This window comes from Vicugna pacos, chromosome 23 (assembly GCF_048564905.1).
Source record: "Vicugna pacos chromosome 23, VicPac4, whole genome shotgun sequence".
In the NCBI taxonomy this organism is placed as follows: Eukaryota; Metazoa; Chordata; class Mammalia; order Artiodactyla; family Camelidae; genus Vicugna; species Vicugna pacos.
Window position 1 is genome coordinate 7,266,466 of NC_133009.1, and position 14,270 is coordinate 7,280,735.

At 51.5% G+C, this 14,270-nt stretch overlaps 1 protein-coding gene across 7 annotated transcripts in view; it reads left to right on the forward strand.

The window, feature by feature from the left end:
• Nucleotides 1–466: 466 nt before the first annotated feature.
• The window catches only part of ADORA1 (adenosine A1 receptor), a 39,759-nt gene continuing 25,955 nt past the window's right edge, over nt 467–14,270 (forward strand). Inside the window, exons 1-2 of one of the 7 annotated variants that reach the window (XM_006218492.4) lie at nt 467–675; nt 1,539–1,936. In XM_006218492.4, coding sequence (XP_006218554.1) covers nt 1,596–1,936 — 341 coding nt within the window. In that variant the 5' untranslated portion in view covers nt 467–675; nt 1,539–1,595. The other 6 variants (XM_072948424.1, XM_072948423.1, XM_015251349.3 and 3 more) reach the window with 6 other exon arrangements.

The window sequence follows — 14,270 nt, forward strand, 5'->3', positions numbered from 1 at the left end:
GGCAAAGCGATGCAAAGCAACGTGTGCTGGAAGCTCCTAGGAATATGCAAGGGGCCGATTTCTTGGGAGAGCAAGGTTTCAGGATTGAGGGGTGGAGGAGGGTGCCAAGGCTTCCAACTGACTATTGGAGGAAGCGGAGAAGGAGGGGCATCCTGGAGTCCTTCAGGTGAGATGCTTTGCTGTGACCCGTGGAGGGATCGCTGGAGGCCAGACCAGCCGTTCTGGGCATGTCACATTTTGGAAGGCAGAGAGTGAACCCAGGGAGGCTGCACCTCTGTCTGCTCCCGAGACTGGATTCACACATCAGACGTTGCGGAAAAGCTCACATTTTCCCGGCTTTTCTCAAGCAGAATCACCGCCTTTGTTTAGAGGAGGGGGTGGGGGAGGAGACAGAGGGCCAGGAGGGAGGGGCCCGCGGGTGCAGCCGCCGCCCCCGCCCCCTCTGGGTGTGCGGAGCAGGATTGTCACTCAGCTCCGGCACCGGGGGCGACGGAGGTGCAGGCTGCCGGAGTAGAGTCCCAGCCAGCTACCATCCCCCTGGACCTGACGGGCTGGCCCTGGATTCTCCAGGCATCCCCAGAGCGAGCGCCTGCTGAAGGCGTAGAGCGGGGAGGGCGCCTGGACAGACAGAGCCGTTCAGGTGGCTGGGAGCTCTGCCAGCTTTGGTGACCTTGGGTAAGTCTGTGCCTCAGTTCGCCTCCGGGACGTCTCCAGTGGGGATGCAGCAAAGGGTTGAAAGAGGAAACCAGATTGCTCCCTTGGGGCGGGTGTGTGCGAGGGTCCCCGCAGAGCTGGACCGAGACCTGGGACTGCCAGAAAGCGGGCGCCAGCAGTGTGTCAGGTGGGCGGGCGCAGGGCACGTGTGGGCTGCACGCCGGGGAGGGAGACCCCGCGCCCTGGCCCGGTGCTGGGCTCAGTCCCCCAGACCCACGTCTGCCAGTCCGGTCCCAGGTGCGAAACAGGGGCACTACCTCTTTAAAAGCGTCCGGGCTGAGCCTCTGCCGCACCATGTGATTGCCTGAAAGGCCGGGCTGGGAGCGCTGCGGCGGGAGCCCAGAGGACCGAGAGCTGCCGCGCGCGGTGCCCAGAGCCCAGCCCTGCCTGGCGCGGCCTCGAGCCACCGGGCGGGCGGCACCAGGTGCCCGGAACTTTGGGCGCCGCCGCTGGGACCCCCCTGGCCACCGGCAGACAGGATGGTGAGCTCCCCGCATCCTGTTCTGTGGGCAGAGGTGGGCAGAGCCAGGCACGGGGGACCCCTGTGGGCTGTGTGTGTGCTGGGATCTGCCTCACACCTGATAAAAAAGCCAGCGGAGGAGCGAGTGCTGCTATTTTAAGTTGTTGAATGGATCCTCTGGGGATGATAAGGGGAGCGGACAAAGATTAGGCAGAGGAAGGGCCAGGGTACCCCACCAGCTTCGGCAGGCACTACATGTGCCAAGTGGGGCACCTCTCCAAAGGGCAGCTGGAGCTCCAGAGCTGCCTGGGCTCCCCTCCCCCTCCCAGGCAGGCCTTCCCAGCCCAGGCTTCCGTGACCACAGGTGCTTGCCTCCTGCCCCTTGGTGCCTGTCTGCTGATGTGCCCAGCCCGTGCCCACCATGGCGCCCTCCATCTCGGCCTTCCAGGCCGCCTATATTGGCATCGAGGTGCTCATCGCCCTGGTCTCCGTGCCTGGGAACGTGCTGGTGATCTGGGCAGTGAAGGTGAACCAGGCACTGCGGGATGCCACCTTCTGCTTCATCGTGTCACTGGCGGTGGCTGATGTGGCAGTGGGCGCTCTGGTCATCCCACTTGCCATCCTCATCAACATTGGGCCACAGACCTACTTCCACACCTGCCTCATGGTCGCCTGCCCTGTCCTCATCCTCACTCAGAGCTCCATCCTGGCCCTGCTGGCAATTGCTGTGGACCGCTACCTCCGTGTCAAGATCCCACTCAGGTGAGTCCAGAGCAGCTGAAGGTCCCCGCTGCACCCCATCTTGGGTGGCTTGAAAGCCATTGAGAGAGGGTAAAATGTAGAGCCTGAGACTCCAAGTGAGCCAGATATTCTCCGGGCCATTGTGCCCCAGCCCTCACTCTGCCATCCTGCCCTCTGCTCTGCAGGACCCACCAGGCTGAACTGCAGTTGAAGCAAGACGGGGCTGGATGGCTGGAGGAATGGGGTCCTGGGCATTGCCTGAACAGCGCTGAAACTGCTGCTGTTCTCCTGACGTGATCAGGGAACCTGAGGCTGCCTGTCCAGCCTAGAGTGGATTTGGTGGGGCCACTGAGACCGTCGCAGCGAGCCCTGGGTGGGAATGAGCTGAGCTCCACCAGTTGGAGGGAAGTGGGAGGGGAGGAGCAGATTGTTAGGCGGGGCTGAGGGCGTCACACCATGGGCAGGAGCGGTGCTCCTCCAGCCAGACCTGGGCAGGCTTCCTGAGGACACTCCTTAGCTCTTTTGTTCTCCAGACACCCTGTGCTAGCCAGCTACGTGCTCCAGGGCTGTCCTGCTGAACCCAAGCAGTCTGATGTCCTCTGCCCAGTTCCCACCTACGGGATCTCTGTTGCAGGCAGGAGGAGGGAGAAATACAGGCTCCCACTCTTAATGTTTCTGTTCTGTTGCAAAAACCACAATGTCTTCCCAGTCACAGCAGAGATGCTTTTGCTGTGTCCAGGCAGCACCAGGGTGAGTGGCATAGGGGCAGTCCCCTCATGCAGGTGTCCAGTCCACACTGGGGCTCCTTCACTGGGTCTGCCAGGCCATAGTCTCATCACCAGGCAGTGCCTGGGCCACCAAGTGCCAGCAAATGCCTGGGCACACTGCCAGGGCCAGCCTCACTGGGACAGTCTTGTGAGGCGTGCTTGCCCCCTCTTTAAATCTTCTCACCAGTAGCTCCCCTTTCTCCTGGGGAGATCTGGCCATCTTCAGCATCTGACATCCCTGGAGCCACTTCCGTATCTGGGGCATGGGGCCTCTGGCTCCACTGGGCATCTTGCCTGGGCAGGCCGAGTCACCCACGTTTCTCCTCTCTGCCTTACATTTGTGCACATTTAATTTTTCAAAGCTTTTTAATGCACCCTCCCCCTCCCTTTCACCATGATCCTGCGAGGGAAGTGAAGTAGGAGCTGGTAGAGGAGAAGCAGATCCAGAGAGTCTCCTAAAACAGAGCCTTGATTCCACTGCCCTATTGCTTCCGGATTCCCCTGTGTCCCGGCCCTGGATGCCAGTCTCTCCATCCTGTTTACCTCCCTCACAACTTCTAGGTTTCCCAGGGGAGGGGAGGTGAAGGCTGCTGGTAGGGGGAGAAGGGAAGGCAGGGGAGGCAGCCCAGAAGCCCTGTAACCTCAGCCACTGAGTGGCCTTCATGCTACCATTAGTCCCGGGTCATGCCTGGGTTGTGCCAGTGAAGCCGGTTTCAGCCCATTAGAGTGGGCTGGGCCTCTGAGCCTGACCATTAGGCCACATTAGGAAATTCACACAGATATGTGGATACAGGAAGGCTGCTTAAGAAATTCAGTCTCCTGAGTGTGTGCCAAGGTGAACCAAAGGCCTGGTTATGATGTAACAGAGACCATAGGCCCACAGAATGTGCCCTGCTTGCCCTGTGGGGATGGAGGTGGCTGTGCTGGCAGGACCTGGAGGCTCATTCCTCCAGAAGCCAGCTTCTGTTGCTCCTTGCTCCAGTCTGGAGGAGCTAGGGGTCTTGAGGAGCTGTCTCTGGAGGGCCAAGGGTGTGCGTAGGGGCTGAGAGCACAGGCCGGGGTTCACATCCTTGCTATGAATTCCTAGCTGTAGGACCTTGAGAAACTCACTTATTAACCTCCTTCAGTTTTCATTTCCACATCAATAAAAGGAGACATTACTTTCTTTCTAGGATGATTGGAAGATTATAATAAACTCCTGCATAAAAGCACTTAGTAATGTATAATACACTTAGTACTTTATGTAAGCCATAAATAGCAGGTTTATGTTTGTAGTCTTATTATCATTATTAATGTATTGCTCAGAGAGGGTCTGAATATGCAAGCCCTGCGCCCCCACCCTACACATACTCATTCTCTCATATAGCCACACATACGCCCACACACACGTGCACAACCCCCGTGGGCACACACAACACACCACATTTCCAGGGACACTGTTATATCGTATTTATACATGTTTTTTCTCCCTTGCTGGATTGTCATGCCTCAAGGGCAGTGACCTGGGCAGTGACCACATTTTGTTTGTTTCTGCAAATTCTTCAGAATGCCTGGCGTAGTGTCTGGCACATAGCAGACACTTGGTAAATGTTGATTGAATTGGATGAGTCTTCAAAGCTCACACGGCTGAGCCTCAGGCGGGCCTTCCAGGAGTCTCACTTCCATCCATCCTGCTGTGGCCGATGCCTTCCCAGCATTCTACATCAGCGGCTCCCATCAGCTCAGGCCGCTCCTTCAGAGCCACACATCGGCAGTGCCTGAGAGAGGAGGCTTTCTCCTGAGTCAGAGAAGGGTTCCTGGGACCTAGTTCCAAAGCTGGACTCCTGGAGGCTGGGCTGAGGTGATGGGCTGCCCCAAGCCCTTGCTGGTCACTGCTCAGGTGGCCCCGCAGGGGGAACAGCATGCATTGCTCCCCTCTGGGCTGCCGGAGTCAGCAGGCTGCTGGGTCTGGGAGAACACCTTTCAGCCAGAGGTCCCCAGGTGCCTGGCTCCCAGCCTTGACAAGCCAGTCAGGGGTGGATGCAGCCTTGGGCATCAGGGAGTAACACTGACGAAGCATTGGTGAGACATGGATGGGGCCTTCAGTGACAGGAGTCAGCTGGGCCCCTCACCAAGCAAGGCATCATTTGGTCAGTCAACCACAAATTTTACTTCCTTCCACTTGGCAGACAGCCAAGAGGAAAAAAAGGTTGACATCATGTAGTGTGATCCAGTTACCAAAAAACCAAAAGCTTAAATTGTTGGTTAGTTCCATGTATTTTGCAGGTTACTTGCACAGCACCTCTGCGTGTTTGGTAATTGACACCCTGTTCCCCTCAGTGCCTACTCCTAGGGAATCTCCAGTGTTCATTGCATCACACCCCTCGCCCTGGGTCTTCATGGTGGCACCTACTCCAGGGGACTCGTTATGAGAAAGGGTGCCCACAGTGGGCTCCCTGACCAAAGCCCACCCTGTGGGAAAGAGACCCCTGAGTAAGATCTGTCTGTAGCCAGATGGGTTGGGGTGGGGTGAAGGGGTGATGGGTATCGGGGAGTCAGGTCCAGGTCTGTCTAATAGATGCCTTTAACCAGTGAGCCCGTGTGCATTTTAAATCAGCCCCAAGAAGCTAAATGGAGGAGTTTCCTTAAGACTGTCAGTGGGGGTGATCTTCTCTGACTTCTGCCAGTGGCGTCTGCGCTCTGCTCCAGCCCACGCTTGGTGTCTCTCCCTCCCTCCTCACCTTCCCTCCAGTGGGCATTTGAGCCCTGGCAGCCCTGCCTCTGTCCACAGCTGGAGGCCTGCCCAACTGGGCTGCTGACCAGGGAAGCAGAGCAGGGCGTGGGCGAGGCTGGCCTGCTGGACCAGAGCTCTGGCTGGGAAAGAAATCTGGTAGATTAAGATGTGTTTGCTTTTAAGCATCAATTTGGCCCCCCCTTAAACCTCATTCCCCCCACCGCCCCCGCCAACCAGCCTGGGCTTTCCTTGACAACTAAAGTACTGGTACCCCAGCAGGTGACCGTCTGTGGCCTCAGGGTCCCAGAACATTTGCTCTCTGGTGGTGCCATCTGCTTCCAGCAGAGGAAGGCCGTCTCTGGCTCCTCTGTCTAAGGATGGAGTGGTCATCCGCCTAGGGTGTCTGAGACAGGAGTGGTAGCCAGCCCTGAAGCCCAGCTCCCTCGCACCTGCAGGAGAGGAAGCAGGCCCAGGGTTCCAGCATGTTCAAGGCCACTCCACCACAGGCCCTTTCCTTCTCCCAGTTCTGACTCTTGCTCCCTAGCCTCCGATGTAACACCCCTCCAGGAACAGAGCAGGAAAATGCCGCCTCCGGAGGTTAAGTCAGCAAATTAGTGATGGGCTTGGAGGGGGAAGTGATGGAAGGATGTCAGCTTTGTGATTAAAAAGGTAACTTCTTGGTTTGAATTAGGGATAGCTTTCAGGTGGCTTATGGTAAAGAGCACACGGAGCAATCTGGGTTAGTGTCAGCGGTGAAATCTCCCGGTTGGCACTGGAATGGCTTCTAGGAAGCCTCCAAGGGTTTGAGGAGCAAGATACCAGGTGTGAGTGCTGCCTGGAAGCAGGGAAATGGCCAGGACACCGTCTGGAGAACACCTCTACTCAGAGATCATGGAGTGGGGCCCTAGAGGCTGTACCCCGACATTTGATATTTATTTCTGAGTGTGAAAGCAGTCCAAGTTTATTGCTAAAAATTTGAGAAATATAGAAAAGAATAAAGATGGCAGAATCACCACTAATTCTATCACCTGTAGATAACTACTGTTAACATTCTGGTGTTCCAGAAAAATTTTCCCAGATAGATAGATAGAGAAATTATTTTTACATAGTTGAATGCATCTATGATTTTTATATCCCATTTTATAATACAACATAATTCACTTAATGTTATATTATAAACGTTTTCCCCCATGTCAGTAAAAAATATTTTGTAAGGGTTTTTATAATGGCATAATATTGGATTGTATTTTTAATTCATCTGTTAGGTCTGAGCTAAAACAGCCCCTTTTCAGGCCTTCTGTGACCCCCTCTCCACCTGGACCAGGTTCATGTCCTGTGTTAAGTCCTCCAGTTGGATCTGTTTCTCCTTCCCCATCTCTCCTGGCCCAGGTGCATTTTTCTGGGCTTGGTGAACACTGAAAGGGCCCGGATCACACCTGCTCAGATGCCTGCCCCCAAGGCCTGCCACAGAATAGGCATGCTGCAAACCTTTTTTTTAAAGAAATGATGACCGTATTTTATTGACTCAGACATCTTGACTGTTCACAGTGTTACTAATTTTCAGTTTTTATAAATAACACTGCATTACTAATTTTCAGTTTTTGTAAATAACACTGCAACGATTCCCACAATTAACATTAATTTGTAGGCTCAGGGCCAAGTCTGGATCTCTGGGTTGTGCCTCTTGGTAAACAGCGCAGTTTCTGTCTGTAAGGATTGTCTTATAAGGTTAAATATTTCCCAACTCCCTTTCCTCCAACTCTCCCTGCTCCTCCCGCCCAATTTCACCCGAATTGCAAACCCCAGGAGGTGCACCTGGCATCCGCCTGCCCGTCTGCCCTGCTGGGCTAGGTAGGGCAGGGCTGTCTGGGCCCCAAGTCTAGTCCACACTGCCTCGTCTCTCTTCTCTGAGGCCTGAACATCCTATTTCTTTGCCTCTTGGTGAGGGGAGCAGTCCCCAGGGTAGAGAGCTTGGAGTGTGAGACTTCCTGGTTGGCCCCACTTGGCAGGGTGAACACAGAACAGAGAGGAAGGCGGACACGCAGCTCCTTGAGCTGCATGAATTACCCCTTCAGCCTCAGCCTCCTTCACTCAAGCCCGAAGGAGGCTACCAGCCCTTAGAACAAAGGAAATGCTGGCAGCCGGTGGTGGGAAGGGACAGGCAGGGGAGGGAGGGGGCTGAGCCTTGGCATTCATGTCCCTTTGGAAATACTGGCTTTGGGGGTGGGCAAGGAGATGGGGGCAGCTGGCAAGGGGCTTCCCTGCTCCCAAAGAAAAGGAGGTCGATCGGGCGTCTTGTCATGCAGTGCGCCTCACAGGTTTTTCTTCAGCAGGATTTAGTGGGGTTAGGGAGCTGGGGACATCTGTTTATCTATTTCATAAGCTTGCTTTGAGCATTGACCGTGTCCCAGGCGCTTTGTGGGGCCTGGGGATACAGAGATGGGCCGGCTGCTCTGGGCTCTGCCTCTGTCTGGGAATTCTTAGCCACTGTTGAGATTGTGGATTCCTGCAGACCGAGGTGGCCAAGTATAAACCCCTAACCTGCCCACGGTGGGAGGAGGGGTGGCCGGAGGTGCATCTGACACTTTATGGTACTTGGGCTGAGCAGCTGGGCCCAACTCCACACCCACTCTCTGCAGCCCTGGCTGTGTGGGAGAGGGCCTTTGGGACTGTCTTCCTGCCACCTGTCCCTTGGGAGAGGAGGGTAAGGAGTCACCCTGACTTGTCTCCACACAGGGCCCTAATATAGAAGATGCGTGCCTTCGGTCATGCAGCAGGACTCACTGAGAGCCTCCCACGTGCCAGGCATTGCTGCGGGTGCTTGGGGTACATTCAGTAGCAAGCAAAGATGTTCGCAGAGTCTGCGTGCTAACAGGCTGGCAGACAGACATGATGCCTAATACGTAGAGTGTTTGAAAGTAAAAAGAGCAGGGCGCATGGGACTGGAAATGCCAGGAGAGGGTGGGGAGAAAGGTTTGCAATTTTCAGTGGGATAGTCAGTGAGGCTTCCTTGAGAAGTTGCCATTTGAGCAAAATCTTGGGGGTGAGGAGCTTTGCCATGCAGATACTGGGAGGACATTCCACACAGAAGGAACTCGCAGTGTGTGAGGACTAGCGAGGAGGTTTGTGTGGCTGGGATAAAGGGGGAGAGTGGTCGGAGACAGGCCTGGAAAGACAGTGAGCTGCTGGCTTGGAGGCCACGGGAAGGACATTGGCTTTTACTTTGAGGGAAGTGGGGAGCCATTGCAGAGTTTAGAGCAAAGAAGTGGCGTGATCTGACTTAGGTTTTAAAGGCTCACTGTGGCTGCTGTGCTGACAATGTGCTGTAGGGGCAAGCAGAGGATTAGTTAGGAGCTGTGGCAGTAATTCAGGCAGGAGGAGAGGGAAGTGGCTTGAATCAGAAAGACAGCAAGCAGAGGAGGTGGTGAGACGTGATTAATTCTGGAAGTGCGTTTTCAAATGTTAAATTTTTATATCCTTTTAATGATGTAAAATGTTCATACAGTAAAGTGCGTAAGCCTTAAGTGTATATAGCTGAATAAATATTTGCACATGGGTGTATCTGTGCCACCACCACCCAGATCAATATTTGGAACGTGTTCAGCGCCCCAGAAGGCTCCCCTCTGTCCATCCCCGTCAGTCCTTTCCAAAAGGTAACGATTCTGACCTTTATCCCCTTAGACAGATTTTGCCTGTTCTTGAACTTTTATAAAGAGAATTGAGTCGTATGTGCTCTTTTGTGTCTGGCTCCTGAAGCTTAAAATTATGCCTGAGATTCATCCCTGTTATTGAGTGAAATAGTAGGTTTTGTTTGTTTTTATTCTTTTCCTCATTGCTGTTGGAATTCATTCTATTGTATGAATGTGCCATGATTTTTTAAAATTTCAGATGTGTTTTGAAGAAAGAAAAAAATTGCTTATAGATTGGATGTAGGGTGTGGGAGTAAGAAGAGTCAAGTATGACCAAACTTTTAGTTCACAGCAGCTGGAAGTGCAGAGTGGGGCATTTCCCAAGGTTAGAAAGGCTGCAGGTGATACAAGCTTTGGGAGAAATAAAAGGAGTTGAGATTTAGACATACTGAGTCTGGAGCATCTATTATATGCCTCCATGGAATGTTGAGCAGGCAGTTGGATGGATACAAAAGGATGGTGTTCAGGAGAGAGATCTGGGCAGGGGTTATAAATGTGAGAGCCACTGGCATGCAGATGGGGTTTAAATCCACAAGGTCAGATGGGATCCCCAAGAGAGAAAGTAGAAATAAAACAGAGGATGCAGATTACATGAAACCACACATAGAAAATCCTAAAGACACCACCAAAAAACTGTTAGAGCTCATCAATGAATTTGGGAAAGTTGCACGATACAGAATTAATATACAGAAATCTGTCACATTTCCATATGTTAGCAACGAAGTATCAGAAGGGAAAATTAAGAAAACAATCCCATTTACCATCACATCAAAGAGAATAAAACACCTGGGAATAAACCCAAGAAGGCAAAAGACCTGTACTCTGAAAACTGTAAGACATTGACCAAAGAAATTGAAGATAACACAAATGGATGGAAAAATATAGCCTGTTCTTGGATTCGAAGAATTAATATTGTTAAAACAACTGTACTACTGAAGGCAATCTACAGATTCAATATAATTGCTATCAAAATACCAATGGCATTTTTCACAGACCTAGGGCAAATAATTTTAAAATTTGTATGGAAATGCAGAAGACCCTGAATAATCAAAGCAATCTTGAGAAAGAAGTAGAGAGCTAGAGGAATCACGCTTCCTGACTTCAGACTATACTACAAAACTACAGTAATCAAAACAGTATGGTTCTGGCACAGAAAAACAGACACATAGATCGATGGAACAGGATAGAGAGCCCAGAAATAAACTCACACACTTATGGTCATTTAATCTACAACTCAGAGGGCAAGAATACACAATGGAAAAAAGACAGTCTCTTCAATAAGTGATGCTGGGAAAACTGGACAGCTACACCTGAAAAACACGAAATTAGAACATTCTCTAACACCATACACAAACATAAACTCAAAATGGAGTGGGGAGGGTATAGCTCAAGTGGTAGAGCACATGTTTAGCATGCGTTGAGGTCCTGGGTTCAATCCCCAGTACCATCTCTAAAAATGAATAAACCTAATTACTCCCCTCCCACCAAAATAAAATAATACAATAGCAAAATGGATTAAAGACCTAAATGTAAGACTGGATATTAAAAAACTCCTAGAGGAAAGCTCAAGAATGCAGAATGCTCTGACATAAACTGCAGCAACATCTTTTTGGATCTGTCTCCTAAAGTAAAGGAAATAAAAGCAAAAATAAACAAATGGGACCTAATTAAACTTGAAAGCTTCTGTGCTGCAGAAGAAACCATTAACAAAATGAAAAGACAAGCACTGAATGGGAGAAAATATCTGCGAATGACGTGACTGATAAGGGATTAATACCCAACATATGTAAATAGCTCATGCAACTCAACATCAAAAACCAAACAACCTCATTAAAAAAAAAATAGAAGAATTGAACAGACATTTTCCCCGAGAGGAACTGCAGGTGGCCAACAGGCACATGAAAAGATGCTCGACATCACTCATCATCAGGGACATGCAAATCAAAACCACAATGAGATATCACCTCACACCCATCCAAATGGTAGCATCAGAAAGAACACAAATAACAAATGCTGGAAAGGATGTGGAGAGAAAGGAACCTCACCCTGTACACTGTTGGTGGGAATGAAAATTGATACAGCCTCTGTTGAAAACAGTATGGAGGGTCCTCAAAAAATAAAAAATTGAACTACCGTATGAGCCAGCAATTCCAGCTCTAGGTATATATCCGGAAGAAAGACAAAACCGCTAATTCAAAAAGGTACATGCATCCCATTGTCTGTAGCAGCATTATCTACAATTGCCAAGAATATGGAAACAACTTCAGTGTTCATCAACAGATGAATGGATAAAGAAGATGCAATGTTATGTAGACAATGGAATACTTCTCAGCCATAAAAAAGAGCAAAATTTTGCCATTTGCAGCAGCCTGGATGGACTTGGGGGGTCTTATGCTAAGTGAAATAAGTCGGGCAGAGAAAATTGTGTGATGTCACTAATAAATACAACTAAAAAATACAACAGACTAGTGAATATAATAAAAAAGAAGACGTCTCACAGAGAATAAACTAGTGTTTACCAGTTATGGGGGGCAATATAGGGATGGGAGGGTGGGAGGTACAGACCAGTGGGTGTAAGATGGGTTTAAGGGTGTCTTACACAACACACGGAATATAGCCAATATTTTGTAATAACTGTAAGTGGAAAATAACCTTTCAAAATTCTATAATTATTTTCACTTAAAAAAAGAAAGGAGAGGACCAAGGACTGAGCACTGAGGTCGGGGAAGAGGTGAGGCATTAGCCAGACGGACTGAAGGAGAGCCGCAGGTACAGGAGGCACCCAGAGCCCATGTGTGGTGGCCTGGGAGCCAAGCACAGAGACCGGCGAGGAGAACCAGAGACTGCCCGTCACATGCTGCCAGCGGGTCAGGTGGACTGAGAATTCCCACTGGATTTAGCAAGAGCAATGTTAATGGGGTGGTGGGAGCAGAGAGCCTGATTGGAGGGGCCTCAAGAGGGCGGAGGAGTGGACCTAAAGGCAGCTCTGGCGTAGATGACTCTTTTGAGGAATTTTGTGGCAGAGCGGAGTCACTGGGCAGGAGCTGTCAGGAGAAGTGGGCGCAGGGCATTTCGTTTTGTGTCGTTTGCTAAGTTAGGAAGGACATTGGTATGTCTGTGTGCTGACTGGGACTGCGTAGAGAGGGCAAAACCAATGATGGGGCAGAGGAGAGAACTTCTGGACTGACATCCTTGTTCAGGCACGCAGGGCAGGGACCTAGGACAAACACGGAGGGACTTGCTTTGGAGGGAGTGGAGATCATCTCACAGGCAGGCAAGCAGAAGGTGTGGATGCAGAGGCTGGAAGGTGAAGTTCTCTTCCGAGTGTTTCGGTTTTCTTAGTGAAGTGGGAAGCGGGGTCATCAGCTGAGCGGGAGGAGGCGATAGAGTAGCAGGTGTGAAATAAATCTTCAGGAAGTGGGAGAATGACTGCACTCAGAAAGGCGAGTGTAACTGGCAGCACTGAGGACCCCCCGAAGTTCATGGTGATAAACTTGAGTGTTCAACTGCAGGGGCGCAGGCACGGAGGAGGTGGAGAGTTCATTTCTTCACTAACTCAGAAGGGCCAGATTCTGTGCCAGGCGTTAGGGATCTCATCATGGTCAAGAAGGTGGCCCCGGTCCCTGCCCTCATGGAATTTAGAGAGTGGAAGCGAGCCAAGACATGGATAAACAAGCAGGTAGCTACAATTACAACTTGAGAAGAAGTCAAGGAAGGAAGCCATCCTGTCGTTCACTGTGGCTGCCCCTTGTTGGCTCCTCCAACCCCCTGTCCATGTCCAGAGAGACCTGCGTGGCCCGAGGGCTACGGGAAGGCCTGTAAGCCTTGTGGTTAGCGGAGCTCAGTGAGGCCTTTGAGCGCTTTAAGCAGGGAATGACACCATCCGAATTACATTTTAAAAATGTCAAATGTGCTTAACAAAATGTTAGCAAATCCAATACAGTAATACATAAAAAGGATAAAACCATCACAAAATAGGATTTATTCCATATATGCAAGTGTGGCTTTAACATTTAAAAAAAAATCAAATCGGTGTATTCACCCCATTCGCATAAGAGGGTCACCCTGCCTGCTGTGTGGAGGATGGCTTAGAGGGGGTAAGAGAAGACAGCAGGAGAGCGTGGCAGAGGCGGGGGGCTGGGGCAGGCTGGGAGCTGAGGGAGGAGGCGGTGGAGATGGGGAGAACGGGAAAGATTCAGGTATGTAGAGGTAGAGCCAGCTGGTAACGAACTGGATGTGCCAAGTGGGAGAAGGACCAAGTGTGACTCCCCAGGACGCTACGGGATGGATGGTGGTGCTGTTTTGGGGGACAGGGAAGGCTGGGGAAGGGAGGAATGAGGGGAGATTCAGATCCTAGTAGGTACTTGAGTGGAAGTGATGTATTGGTAGCTCCACTGGTGGTCTTTCTCTTTTTAAAAAAAATTTATTTAGAGAGGAGGTAATTATGTTCATTTATTTATTATTGTTAATACTATTTTTTAAAATGGAGGGACTGGGGATTGAACCTGGGACCTTGTGCATGCTAAGCACACGCTCTACCACTGAGCTACCCCCTTCCCACGGTATGCCCTACCCTCTCTTGCTCATTCCCCAGCTTCCGTCCCTTCACGTGGCCCAGTGGATGGGCCCCTTCTTGCCTCGCACAGCCTCAAGGAAGGAACCCCTCAAATACCCAGCAGGCTCCCTGTGTGCCTCCCGCTGCTCTGTCTACTGTTCCCGCCGCACTTCTCGGGAGGCTGCTGGCTCTCCTGGGCTGAAACCACAGCAGTGAGAACATGTGGCTTTGGGCTCCCCAAAGCTTCCAGAAGGAGACAGCAGAGCTGGGGTTTCGCCCTTCCCGCCAGGCTTTATTCAGAATGAGACACGGTAGCTTCTGTGGTACTAAGGCCCCCGATGTCCGCACATGCTCAGTCACGGGGGCACTCTCCTTGGATCCTCCGTGTGCACCCACAGCCTCGTTTCCCGCCCTCGTTGCTGGGACCCACTGGGGCCTGGCCCTGGGGATTGAGTTAACCCCCAAACGGTGCTCATGCCTCCCCATCTCCTCACAGCTGCTATATTTGGCACCAAGTGGCCCTGTTTCAGCAAATGCAGCAGAGAAGATGGTCAACCAATAAGCAGGCAGTTGTCGGTATGGGCTCCAGCCTCGCCCTAAGGGGCAGAGCGGGCAGGATGGGGGAGCCCAA